General features: G+C 37.8%; 1 protein-coding gene across 1 annotated transcript in view; it reads left to right on the top strand.

The window, feature by feature from the left end:
• The window catches only part of LOC119797957 (E3 ubiquitin-protein ligase Jade-2-like), a 149,949-nt gene extending 136,226 nt beyond the window's left edge, over positions 1–13,723 (top strand). The window contains exons 5-7 of the mRNA XM_038307247.1: positions 2,912–3,066; positions 11,831–12,042; positions 13,487–13,723. Of these exons, the coding sequence (XP_038163175.1) occupies positions 2,912–3,066; positions 11,831–12,042; positions 13,487–13,708 (589 nt within the window). The 3' untranslated portion in view covers positions 13,709–13,723. The remainder of the gene's footprint in view (positions 1–2,911; positions 3,067–11,830; positions 12,043–13,486) is intronic.
• Positions 13,724–14,779: the final 1,056 nt, after the last annotated feature.

Below are 14,779 nucleotides of genomic sequence, written 5' to 3'. Positions count from 1 at the left end.
GCTTTACATCATTGACAGACAGGGGGGACAATGGACAGGGTGTGCTTTTCACTGCATTTATCTTGCAGCACAAAGTGTTTAATCTGGCAGCAGTATTGTCTGTTAAAAAGGCAGCTGAACAACACTCTAATGTATTTCTTGTTCCTTTCAAGGTTGCATAACAGAAACACTGTCCCCAGTAGGAAATCCATTCAGCCTTATTATGTAAACGTCTGGGTCTATTTTCTCTCATTTTCTTCCTGACCACTTGACCCAGGCCTGTTTGTCAGATATCGCATTCCAGTCCCGATGCAGCGTCAGAATAGGCTTCTATTTTCAATCCACGTGGTCCCCACATACATGTATAACAGGGCTAGATTCATTAATCATTACACATTATCTCATTGATTTAAGTGTTATGGTCAAAATCGTCCATTTGCAGACAAAAGATTGATCAGATCTGTGCTTTTTTATTCAAGTAATGGATGCATTGCCTGCAGTGGAAATGCTGCACATCACTGATGGGCAATTACAAGGGGATGGTGGCATCGATTTGAACATGAAATTCAAGGATCCCTGGTAGACTATCTAGATGTAAACATATAGAAATATGAAGGAAAGATGAGGGTTTGTCTTCAACATTCAGAGGTGCAACTCCATCAGAGGATCAAGCTACAATAAAGCAGAATAAAGTTCATAAAAGTGAAATATCTGTGGATCATTTTCTCTTATTTTTGTTAAGAAACAAATTTGACAACTGTATATAAACTGAAGTAATTTTTCTTATTTTAACCAATGCTTTCTTTTGGATTTTGTGCCAGACTGTTTTGAATTCTTATTTAAAATTAGATTTTATTCCGCCTGCAAAATGTGACCCGAGTGAGGACTAAGATTGTTTCTCTTTAGTGATAGCAGCAGTGCTGATTATTATGATTGAGGTGAAAATGCTTAACATGCTGCTTGAGGTGAAGGATGCTGAGAGGGATGATGGTAAGGGCGATGATAATGAGATGATGAAGGCAGGAGCTAAATGGGAGATCAAGGTTGTTTGTGGTTATGATCGCTGATGTGCTTTTTTGTCAAACAAAGGCTCCAGTTTTGCTAGATGATGAGGGGAATTAAAGGGGTGTGGTTTATGTTTGAGTATGGGTTATTGTTGGCGTGTTATTCTCCTACACGCAGTCGCCTGATTTTAAGCTTTTCTGTTCCTCTGTCTAAATGAGTAACCCAAGCCTTCGAATGTGCACATATGAGTGTGTTTCAGTTTTTATTGGTTCCAAGTTAGTTGAACAGAGATCTTGACCTCATTTTTAAAAAGACAATCACACCATAAGCTTAGGAGACTAGACACCGCTTAGAGGGGCTTCCAGTCACTGCCTCTCTATCACGGCTTGATTCCTCATTGTTTTTTAAAATATGTTATTTTTTTATGAATCTGTTTAACTGTGTTTAAGATTTTCTGGACAGTAATGAGACTTCCTTATAATTCATGTTGACATAAAAGTAGTGCAAAAAGCTATAAGGCTTTTTAAGATTAAAACCCATATGTCAAGTTTATGCACAGGTAGCTCCAGAAGATCAAACTTCAGAAAAACCTGAATTATTAAACATCTGAACCACGTGAGGATGGAGTAGACAACAGGACAGAAGAAAAAATGAAGGACATAGAAAGAGGAAATGGTCTCATTGTGGTCCGGAGGAGAGAATAAAAGAAAGTGAAAGGTAGAGAAAAAAGGATAAGCCAAAGGAGTAGGCTATGTTAGCAGAAAAAAAAGTATGGGATGAAGAGAGAGAATAAGAAGGATTCAAGCACATTAAAAGGATTAAAATGAACAATTAAAGAAATGCAAGACATAGATAAATTCAACAGGAGAGAGCTGTGGAATAAATAGAGGAAAAACTTGAAGCCAATAATGAAACAGTTAAAGGAAACACACCAAGGGAGGAAACCTTGGAAAGGAACAAGGGAACAAACTGAAAAGCTAGAGATGCATGAAGATATTTCCTGGATGGAAAAGGAACATTAAGAAAACAACAATTAGAATGATACTGAAAAGTTAAAAGGTCAGAAGGAGAAAAGATAGAATGGAAAGGAGAGTATATGTGAGGAATGGAAACGGGAAGAAAGGGAGGAACTAGAGCATTGAGGAGAATTGCAAATGGGAAGGGAGGCATGAAAAGAACAACTGGGATTGGGGGAAAAGAAACATGGAAATTTGTGTAAACTGATGATCAGGTTTAATCTTTTAACCCCAAACCTCATCTTGACATATTAACCAAAAAGGTTTTAGTCTGCCGCATGTTGCAGCCAACTTATTTGAAACATCCTAACTTAACAGAACTCAGTATTTATTCTCCAAATATAATGATCAAATTAAGAAGCCTAAAAAGATACATCTTTACTCTATAGTACAGAAGAACTTGGGGAAGCCAGAAAAATCGAAAATTTGAAGAAATAAACTTGAATCCAGATATTTTTTTAGTAATCCAGAGCATGATAATTTATACTGATTTAATGTGTAGCATCACATAATTCTGTAACATTTATTTGATACCGTGCCTCTTGCCTGGTTTACAACTCTCACAGATAATTTGGATTTATTTATTAAAAACAGCTCTATTCTTAATTTGGCTAAATTAAGACCCAATACTGTGGTTTTATAATGTAGATTTATTGTCCTTTCAAAACCAGATTTTTAGTTCAGTAAAGGAGAAAAAGCATCACAATGCCTCTAAAATGGCGCATTGTGACCTATAATTTCTTGTGTAACAACTGAGGATAAACAAAGCTAATTATAAAAGCAACAAACCAAAATTTATAAATTCAAGTTGATTCTGAAATACTTCTCTCTGGTAATACCTAATGGCTTAATTCACCTTGTGCTGTTGTACAAACTGCCCTCATGTAAAGCGTCTCTTGTTCTTGTTTCAGGTCGCCGGCAGAGTCGACAGGTGGTGTGACCATCGACGGTCAGCTGAAGGAGGGAGATGCACAGCCTCCTCGCTCCCAGCTCCACAGCTGCTATGACCTGGATGACCTGGATGTTGCCTGGCTGCAGCTGGTTAACCAGGAGTTCAGGCAGATGGGTGAGCGCTCACTTTAAACCAAATGATCAGCTGAGGATAATAATAAAGTACTATTACATCACATATTTAGCTTTGGTTTAATCCAGCAAACAAAGGCATCTGGAAATATATCCGTTTTGCTTTTCCAGGTCTGGAAAACTACAGAAAAAAAAAAACCTTTTCAAACCTCTTTTCCTAACAAAGTCTTTAAGAAGAAAATCCTTTAACAAACATGGGGTATTCAAAATAATTTCAATTCAACATGCTTTACCTATGATTTGCGACATCCCACCTATTCTTTAACATGTTACCCATCAGAGTTCTTGTTTTTTAGTATCAACTAAATTCATGCTACAATATAAAGAAAAGTTATATAGAGAATTTTGGTCACTAGAAACCTTTAAATACAGGTTGACCTGAATATGTTTTTCCTAAAAAAAAAACAAAAACAAAACAAAAAAACCTGCTAAAATGTCTATTTCTTGAATATTTTACAAAATTTAAATATAAATTCTAAAAAAAAATGTACTTCAAATAATTTACTTTCAGTTTAGGATACGTACCATGACAGGACTAATATTTATAGATTTAGAAAATAAGCGGATCTAAGTTAGTCCAGATGTAACAAAAGCAGTAAAGTTTCCCTATCCTCCCTTTTTAGTCTGCTGGATTTGTATAGATGTGCAGAATTCTCTAAAAATATCCTGATAAAAAATAGCTTCTGAAGTTCTAGATTTTGTAGGAACTCCGTTAAGGTTTTCACTGTAATTATAATCAATCGCTGTTTATATTTTGCCTGACAGGCAAAAGCTCCAATCCTAAAATTTATGACTTAATCCAACATTTTACAACTGATATAAAGTCCTAGACGAACCCAAGATTTTGTTGTCTGACATATCAAAGTGAGAAAGCTGTAAACTTGTTTACAGAGAGCTTATAGCTGTAGCTCTATAACAGAATGCAAGAATGCAGTAGTTCTCAATCCTGTTTTTCAATTATCAATGCTTTGCATATTGTAGGAGCCCCCTTGGTGCCACACCTGACTTATATTAATGAATGATTAACCATTCATTTGAATGTAAATGTAAAATATGCAGGGTAATAGGACAGTATGTGAGGTGCAGGACTGAGAACACTGACATAGTGCATTAAAAATATAAGCTTTTTACAATAAATTACTTCAAAAGGGAAACTTGTACATTATCTGGACTAATTACACATAATGATGTAATTTCAGTGTTTCATATATTTTTGTAATGATTACAGATAACATAAGCCTTAAATTCAGTTTCTCTGGGAAACTGAGGATTTTTAAGCTTTACTGTCTGCCTTTACAGTAAATACAGTCACATCTTGTGGCTCCTTTTACATGATTGCATTATTCCAGGACAGCATTAAGCTAATCAGCCTGTGGTTCTACTGTGGTCTGCTCAGGTGAAATTGAAATCCAGCATGCTTTGATAGGTTATCTCCATTGTTGGGTCTTCTGTCTCATCTTTCTTGACAGCACCCATAGATTACCTATAGGGTTCAGCTCAGGCAAGTCTACTTGCCAGTGAAAATGAGAGGCCTCTGGTTTTTGTCTTGGTTTAAGTACAAGTAAAGCTTCAAAGCTAAATTTTTGGTGGCTCTTGAACTACTGATACCAGCTGTGGTCTGTTCTTAGTCAATCTCCTGAAACCCTTAAATCAGCTTTGCTCCATAACCCTGTTAATGCTGCAGTTATCCCTGCTGCTTGTGCAATCTGCAATTCATGTTTTTCCTCCCCTTAACTTTCTATTAATATGCTGATTTACAGTACTATCCTTATCCTCTTGTGTAATAAATCTGCATAATATGAGTTTCCCTTTTGAGTAAAATAACCTAAAAAATGTTTTTTTGATGGTATTCTTATTGGATGCAAAAATTTTATATTTAACTGAATGAATTATAGTTGAACATCATCCTTTCTCCTTTTACTTGATTTTCACCTCCTTTCCTATATTATCTGCTGTTTTCTGTCGTCCCCCTCGTCTCACATATTTTGCTGCACTTTTTATTTGACCTCTTGATGACACACAACGCTAAGCATCTCTACCATTTTATATTCCATATCAGATCAGCCCCTTGCAGATAAGGAAGTGTAATTGTATTTATGAATCCCCCGCTGGGCATCCAAGCCTTATTTCTGGTCCACATCCTCCTTTTCTTCCTGAATGCTGATGTTGAAATAGAAATAAATGTGTTTTTTTTTTCTAGGTTAACACTGAAAACATAAGACGAAGCTGAATGTAAATCTGCAATTGCAAGCCCTGTCATTTTACAAAGAATCACAGTGAGAATGTAAAGACAGAAAATGTGCTTGAAGTGCACACAAAGTCCACAACACAGACACTACACACACACACACACCTAACCACAAGACACTGCTTAGGTTTTCTGTTACTTCCTGCCGTACAGTGTGCTCAGTTCATGATGTAAATGTCACAGCAGGTTAATATCTAACTCTACTTCCTCTTACTCAGCTGCTTCAGAGACAGCTATGCAATTCACAGCAGTCACAGAGTTTTGACAATTCCAGTAAACAGCTGAAAAATCTAACTCCTCATAGACAGAGACTAAGAGACAATGGGCCTCATGCAAGAACCATTCGTACGAACAAATCCTTTTTGAAATTATTCGTACGAGTGATTTAGGAGAAAATGAAGCACTCACCATTTTCCCCCTATTTCTAATCTGACTCATGCTCAATGAGTCAACTGTTATCCAAACCTAGTCTTTCACTAAATTACCTCTTTTGTTTTACTTAGAAGCAATTGTTCATTTGATCAGGCTATATCATTATATATTATGCAACTCTGCAATTATAAATTGCACTTTTATTTACTGATGACAGAACAATAGGCCACTGCAGCTGGCATGTCGGTATCCAGGGGACAATCACTGGTTTGATTTGTTGTCAGTTTGTCAAAAGAAAGAACAGTCAGAGATCAACCTACTATTGAACGGGAACAGAAAATAGAAAGTTGAGAATCACTGTGACACTTCATTTCACTCCATCGTGGCACCTTCGCTTTGTTATTGCATAAAATGTAGATTTTTTTGTTTGAGTCTGTCTGCATTCGTCAAATTATAGTTTAGCTGTAATGCATTTAATGAGAGAGTTGGAGAGAGCGATGAAGGGATGACAGATTCGATCCAGAGATGTACCTTACAGGTGTGCGTGTTTTAAAAGGAGATTTTGAAGAATGTTTAGTCACATTGCTTGATGCCCTCTCCAATTAAAAAAATAAACCGGCTCCCGAGAGGGACCGCCTATTAAACGCGTGTGAGATCATGCACAAGCCCATTTCTCCTCATGCACGCTCTGTTTAAAAATTGCTGTTTGCTCATACAAGCTTACTTTCCAAAAGAAGATTGGCAATTTTTTTCACTATGTCAGGCTCACTACCGGTAAGTGAAAATGAGGACGAGCACGTAGGACGGCCTTACGTAAATAAAAATCACCAGAATGATAGAAATTTAGGAGGACCAATTATTTTGGTGATCCACCCGGAAATAGAACTTCCTCCACTATACCTTTAAGTATTTACATCAGTATGTTGGACCTCTAACCACTATCACTAGTTTTCAGTGACTATTTTCAGATCAAATTAATTTCTCTCTTTATATTTATATACTCTTAATTTTAGTTTTAATTCCGTAAAAAGGCAGCCACCTTATTTTCAGCACTTGTGATTTAACTCCCACCCCTTAGCTTTTTGTTCTGTTGCTCGGCTTTTAGTCATCAGATCCTTGATCTTCGAACTCGTAAAGTTTTCCTTCTGCGTCTTCAATGCCATTTCTATGAATGAGCCCCTTCTGACAAGCTTGGGAAGTCGTAGCCCTTCCACTTATATGTAGCTTTATATTGCATTATCAGGGCGATAATTATGCAGATTAGCAGTTCTCATCAATGTGTGCTCACTCACGCACAGGTGAACTGCATCACCTTTATGAGAATTATTTACAGTCATTTATTGAAGTTAAGAATGTCAGTTGAGTCTGATGTGTCATTTTGGTATACGGCAGGAGAGAAGTAGAAGAAATGTATGACAATAAGAAGATGTTGTTGCATGAGGCCCATTCTTTCTTTATACAGTTGTGTTCTATAGGTACTGTGGCACTTTATTGAGAGTCAGAAGTTAAGTGTTGGTGTGGTTCACTTCATTAACTAAGATGGATTTTAAATAATGTGAAAAAAAAATTGACATATGAATGTCTAAACTATTTTTATTAATCTCTGGAACATTAAGTGCCATAATTAAAAGTAAACATCCATAATACCCTAAGATGAATCAGGATAAACTTATATCGACAAAAATGTCTTCTCTAAATAAGGAAAAAAAAGGTAGGACTCTGTAAAAGACAGTGTTTGCTCTTAGAATTCGCTTTCTTTAAGTACTGTAGCGAGATGAAAGGACAGATCTGTGAACATAATGCATTTAACTCAATAAAAATGTCTCCAGTACCATATCCAAAGAGGCATGGAAAGGGAAAGAAGGTGCTGCTGTTTCACCAAGCTTACTATATCTACAATCATCAGACTCAGATTTGGAGAAATCGTTCCCAGGTTAGAAAAATCAACTGTCCTGGCACTGACATATAAAAACCTCACATTTGATAGCCTTTAGATAGCCTCTTAATATATGTTTATTCTATACACTGCTCCAAAAATTAAAGAAACACTTTGAAAATCAATCAGATCTCAATTATAAAAACAATCTTACTGGACATCCAGACTGATTTGGAATGGACGATGTGTTAGGAACAAACGGCTGCTGAAAATGTCAATTTTAGCTACTCAAAATGGTACTCTGTCATTTGTGTGGTCCCCATGCTGGTTTGCATGCCTGGATAGTCTGAGATGCAACCTCGTGGCATTAGATGGAACCGAAGAAGACGTCTTAAAGATATTCTGTTGGATTTAGGGCAAAGGAGCATGGAGTCAGTGAAGTAAATTCTTGTAGGTACTGCCTGCATACTCTAGCTACAAAGAGCTTGGCATTGTCATGGATAAGGAGGAACACATACTCATTGCACCAATGAAGGGTCTGACCATGGGGCTAATGGTCACCCTGATGGGTCTAATGGTGCCATTGCTTATCCTGTACAGATCTTAATGCCCCTTAATGGATCTGCCGCCCCAGACCAACAATGACCCAGGATGATCCAGTCAGCTTCTCCAGACCCTTTCACCTCTGCCACATGAGCTCAAAATAAACCTGCTCGCAACTGTGAAAAGAATGTGGTGCCAGTGTTAAGATGCCAATTTCTTAATTCTTCTCCAAATTCCAGTTGAGCTCCATGTTGCCAGACAGTAAGAAGAGAGCTTTTTCAGTCCAATTGATGAAGTCTGTTTCTAATTTAGTCAGAGACTTGGCAATCCAGAGGCTCACTGAATGTCACTTTGTAGGCCTCTGGTAGAACTCATCATGTCCCTCACCGCACAAAGGTGTGGATACTGGTCCAGCCAGTGGGTTAAAGACCTTGTTCATCTGTCTGAGACTGACTTTGCTAAACTCTCTTCCATCCTCTTGACTGTACTGAATTATGAAGTAAACCTTGTGGAGATGTTACCTAATGGATTGACTGCCCGTGCAGCCTCTGAAGGGTCCAAGTATTGCCTCATGCTAATGATAGTGATCCCAGCTCTTGTGAATTTTATTAACACCAACACAGCTGACATGGATTACCAATGCTGCTAAACTATTTGGATCAATATTGCAGTTTAATTGACTTCACATTACTCTGATTTAAAAATGTTTCTTTAATTCTTTTGCACAGTGTATCATTTCCATACACTAAAGTGTTATAAAAACAGAAATTATAATTACATTAACCTAAAAACTCTCCCACCTTAGGTAAACTTGAGCATGTCTGTGATCCATCGAAAGCAGCAAAACCTTACCCATGATTATGAGATGACACTGGACTCGAGAAGTGTTGCTGTTCCTATTTACTGCTTAGTCCTCTGTGAAGTGAGCCTTATATCTCTGAGTAAAGTCATGAATGAACATTTCCAGCACGGGATATGAGAAACTGCAGCTCAGGCTGCATACGAACCCTGCTGATAACAAGATGCTCAAGAAAGAGTACATTTTATTTATTTATTTTTAGGGTAGGAAGAGATTGACGGATGTAAATAATAGATGGAGACACCGGATGCTCTGCTCCACTTAAAAAAACCTCCCAACTGAGTGTTGAATCCTTCAGATAAATCAATAAATAATCCACAGCCATACACCTTTTCCTTCAATGCTGCTTGTGGAAGATCTACCCTCTAAATGCAACACTGATCTGCATGCATTCCATACATAGGAGGGTCCTACTGAAATATACAAATTCTAAAGTGAATTATTTCTTTTTCCATACATGTCCTGACGCTGCATACCATGTAAAGAAGCTGGTTGCCTTGAAAAAAAGTAGATCTCAAGACGGTATCTTAATTGCATTATTGCCTTTATTAAACCCAGACTTGGTCCATGAAGGCAAATTGCTATAATAGTAACCTTTGTCCATATGAACTTACATCATGGATTGCATGGCTGTCTTAAGGTGTAGAAATAAGTGTGTTTGTGTTGCATGGGTGTACATGAGCGAGTTTGTCATTGGGAGGTGCGCAGTTGTAAGAGTGGTGAGAACAGTAGAGGACCTGCAACACACAGCACCTAAAAGCAGCAAAGGACAAGTGGACCCTGGCTCTGGAAGGCCGTAGCCGCCCCAGGCAGAAATACTCAAGGCATCACCACAGGGCGGCCGTGCGCCTGGCGCAGAGGTAGGTCATCAGCGATACACATGAGCCGCAGCCCCCAAGCATCAATGGCACAGAGTGAAAAGTAGGGTACCGAGCCCTGAGACCCTGAGAACCTGAACCCTTAGACCACTTGTCCAGTTAAAACCTGGAATCCTTTCTTCCTGGTGGTCTGCATCAACCTGTTCTCTGGCACCCCAGCCCCCAAAGCCCCTAACATGCCGGGCAGGCCTCAGCCTTCTGCAGCAGCTGGAACTCTGAGGACCAAGGTAGGGGGGGTCAAATAACCATCCCACCTGCTGAGCAAATTAATAGCTTTTTCAAATGACGGTGGAACGACTGATTTACCCAGACTCTAAATACTGGGAGCAAACAAACCAGATTCCATCATAGATTCCATTTGTTTCTATTCTATTGGTAATTGAGGCACTGTTTTTTAATCTTGCTGCAGTTAATATGAGCTTCTCCATAGATCACTCAAACATCCTTTAATGCAATTCTTGGTTCCTCAGTCTGTTTAATCCGCATACTTCCGCTGTAGTTAGAGGTAATAATATTATTCAGTGTCTCTTCTGTCCTGGAAATCAGACTGTTTACTTTGCTCATATCTCAGATCCTTTTTATTTATTATTAGGTCAAGAGCTCATACTGCTTAGATCCAATTTCATCATCTGTTAAACAGCCTTGGAGCAAGGGACTACTTTGAGATGCAAATTTAGCAGCTATACAAATGTTGTCGACACGAACTCGCATGGTAAACAGAGCTGTGGGCAACAAAGGATTTATTTTTTTGTCTGCAGATTTTGTGATATCTTGTCTTAAAGCATGTATTTGCATAAGTCATGCATAATTTCTCCACTCTGTCAAAGAGTTACCTCCAACAGGAACATGACTTACTTTCCCACTCATTTCTCCTGAAGTCCAAAGACAACACAATGACCTGATGAGATAAACAAGCAGAGGAAATTTGTGTGCATTTCCAATTGAAGTGTGAGACAGAGTGATGAAGTCAAAAATAACTTTGTAAAATCTGTAAATTGTCTTACCACTTTGGGGTTTCATATGGTTAGTTTGTTGTTATTGTGCTCTTGTAATGAAAAAAAAAAAAAAAACTGTAAGAAAAACTTGACAGTAGTAGTTTAACTGCCAGAAAAGTTGTCCACCTCTACCTGAGAAATAATTTTTTTGCGTAGAAAACAGTATTTTGATCCCAATCTTATTTTAAACCCAGTTGCTGGATGTTTGGGGAAAAAAAAAAAAAAAAAAGAGTGTTTAATAGGAAATATCAGTTGTTGTATACAATGTTTACGATTTTCTGTTTTAAAATTGATTGTAAAATTACCTCAGTAATGATTTTAGTTTCCATCTGCCTTAACTGATTAACCTGGTAAGCAACATTTGTGGATATCTTCAATTACTATTGGGGGCTGTACACAGTTTATCCAAATGGCTTGAAAGCAGCCCTTTAGAAACTCCTGTTAACTATTAGAGGCCACCTGCAGCTGAGTAAGAAGCTGGCCTATTGTTGAGAGTTCAATTACTTTGTCATCACTATAAAAATGAAACTGCTCCTCCGTACAGAGGAATTAGGTTTTTCATATGTACATGACAATAGAGACATGACAAACTTGCTCTCCGTTGTGGTGTAGACCAGTAGAAAAAGCAAAAAAAATTCTGTTTTTTAATTAAAAAAAATCATTTCTGTATAATCAAGGTCTTTTGTTTAAGGGTATTTGATAAGTCAGTGAAAAGTGCAGCAAAATATTTCTGCTTCACTGAATAGCGTCATTCCTGCTTAGGAAATCCAAGCTGCAAGGAACAAGATTATCTTATCTGAAAGAGCAAAATTTTTTCTGTTCATAGAAGAATGAGAAATCCTACTTGTCATTCCAAACAACAACAGAAAACTCTTAAAGTTGTCTGGTTTTAATAGCTTCCTGTTTCACTCTGCTCTTTTCTCTTTGTTGGTTTCCGTCTTCCAACATTTTCAATGTTACATTGTCTCACCGATAGCCCTACCGGAGTTGGACGAGCTGACGATGGAGTGTGTTCTGGTCGAGCTGGAGAGCGTGTGCCAGGAAAAGATGCAGCAGGCCATAGAGACGGAGGAGGGTCTCGGCATTGAGTACGATGAAGATGTGGTGTGCGATGTGTGCCGCTCGCCAGAGGGAGAGGACGGCAACGAGATGGTCTTTTGTGACAAGTGCAATGTCTGCGTTCATCAGGTTAGTTTGAAAAACTGTCTTTCTGAAGTAATTAGATTTTTTTTAGATATTTCATTACATCTCTTTATGTCAGCACTAATGAAGACACATTGTTACATCTTCAAATGGTCCATTTACAGCTTATGTAACTGTAAATCTGCTCTGCCCTCAAAATAGGTCAACACACAGCCATCACACAATGGAAACCAACTACAGTACACCCTTGAGTGAAAATGTCAAAATCTTGCTCAATTTAGCAATTCTGGTTTGATGTGACTTGTTAGAATTAAAATCTTGGGCCACAGATGGGTAAAATTTTGTATTATCGTTTTAATGCCCCCCTCATAAAGGCCACTGAAGTTCAAGACCTCTCTAAAAATGTTAAAAGGTTGTTACTCTATTTAAAAATAACCTAGCCTGTTGAAAGATTGCCCTAAAATGTACGATTTACAAACTCTACACTGACTGCTTTGTAAAAGGTTTTGTCTTCAGTGATTTCACATGACGAGATGGCAAAATATTTACAAAGTTTTTAGATATGCTTACTTTCCTGAGGTACCATGAAGGAAAATCAACTTTTATTACACATTACCTTAAAATTCTCACACAGAGTACTTGACATATTGTTTTTTTTTTTGTTGTTGTTGGTTTTTTTACATGACAGTGTTTTCTTTGATTTCTGAGCCAAGGGGGGCACCAAAGCTCACCTTCAGCATTATCATTTTCTGCTTTTTTTTTTCTGGTCTTTTTTTTTGTTTTGTTTTTTGTTGAGAATAGTACAAACTAAGATCTACGTGGCAATATTGCTGCCAAAAGAACAGCAAGGTTTGCTTTTTAACCAATGTTTTAGCACGACTTGGCATCTACATGAACTTTCAATAATTGACGTCTGAACAGTAATGATCCTGGAGTTTCATCTCTTCCCGGTCAACATTTCAAGTTCTATCAAAGAAATAGGTCAATTTGTGTCACTTGTGACTTTTTACACCTTTAATCTCATTATAATGTGAAAAACTGTTCAACTTATTCAATATTATTGTTTTTCCTTTACTTTTTGCATATGTAGGTTTCCTTCCTTCCTTCCTTCCTTCCTTCCTTCCTTCCTTCCTTCCTTCCTTCCTTCCTTCCTTCCTTCCTTCCGTACAAATATATGCCATATCTCTATTTTTAAAATGGTACTAAAAGGGTCTACCATCTTTGAAAGTTAGAATGAGAATGCGAAAGGGTGCCTTCAACTTTGTATAGGACCCCTGTATTGTATTTTGTGACTGTAAAACAAATCCTTTTACACTTTGCAGCAACAATAAGCAGCTGTATAAGGTGTTGCTTTCTACCTCCAAATTGATTGAACTGTAATTACAACTAAGGGTTATAATTACACACATTAAGTCATCACAGAAGTTATAAATTGATTCTGTTTGCACATTTGTTTTCCAAACTTAGCTGTGGTCTCTCTGTGTTGCAGGCTTGCTACGGCATCTTGAAGGTACCACAGGGAAACTGGCTGTGTCGGACCTGCGCTTTGGGGGTTCAGCCAAAGTGTCTGCTATGTCCCAAGAGAGGGGGGGCTCTGAAACCCACTCGCAGTGGAACCAAGTGGGTCCATGTCAGCTGTGCCTTATGGATCCCTGAGGTGAGACAAAGTAGAAATAACTCCCCAGTTTACCAGAGTAATAGGGATCCATAGTCCTTCATTGGCGTGCTTTTCCATTAGCCAGGGCATTCAGCCTTAGAGAAACTGCACTACATCTTCATTCCAGTGGATGGCAGTAATGAGAAAACACATCTGGTTCTCCAGTACGTACCATTTCTAACTAAATGCCTAAGATATGAAAAGATGACTTTTATTTTAATTTTTTATCAGCCTTCATCTGGCCAGACTCCCCGTTTACATGTATGATCAATTTAATATAACTAATAAAACCGATTAACTGTTTTTACTTTTTCTATAACAACCAGCTAAATTTCAGATATCTCCAGCAAGAGCAAAAGACATTTTAGTCAAACTTACCATAGTTAGTCCACATGTACAAGAAATTGATATCTTCACTTTATATTCAGAAGCATTATTTATATCAAGTGGAAGTTGAAGACACTGGAGTTTGGGATGGAAGTATCCACAAGCCAACAGCAATCCAACGTATATAACCCGTTACACTGTACTAAATTAGGTTTAGTACATTGTAAGGTTGCCTTAAACTGACAAAGCAATTTATAAATCAGATATTAATCTAAAATGTCAAACACCTTTGTGGTGAAACATGTAACATTTTATACTCTGGCACTTGCAGTTTTCACAAACTACCTCATGAACAGTTTTAAAATTAAGTTTCAGCTGGAAACCCCTGAGCCCCTAGCTTGGATTTGACAGCTCTCTTGGGATTCCCGCTGTTACTGCTGCCTGGTTAGTTTAACTAGCCTAGCAACTAGATTGGCCTGTCAGTGGTACTCTCCCACCTTATGCAATCTGATTTTAAGATATGATCATAACCTTGATAAACCGAACACACAGATGTAGTTTTTAGGAACACCCTTTCCTAAAAGAAATCAACTTTTTGAGTTAAGATAATTGATGACTAATGACCAACTGAGTGATTTTGGCTGTGTAGCTGGAAATCCCACTTCACACCCCGGCTTAGAGAGCAGAGGACACTGGTCTTTACATCTTCGACATTGATATAAAAGTAGGCTATGTCTTGATAAATTAACTGCACAGATATAGTAATAAGGTGTACTTTCTTGCTTAAAAACATCTTTA

This window comes from Cyprinodon tularosa, unplaced genomic scaffold, assembly GCF_016077235.1.
Source record: "Cyprinodon tularosa strain WSP-4 unplaced genomic scaffold, ASM1607723v1 ctg605, whole genome shotgun sequence".
In the NCBI taxonomy this organism is placed as follows: Eukaryota; Metazoa; Chordata; class Actinopteri; order Cyprinodontiformes; family Cyprinodontidae; genus Cyprinodon; species Cyprinodon tularosa.
The sequence above is the reverse complement of the archived record's forward strand: the minus strand, read 5'-3'. Positions and strand labels throughout refer to the sequence as shown.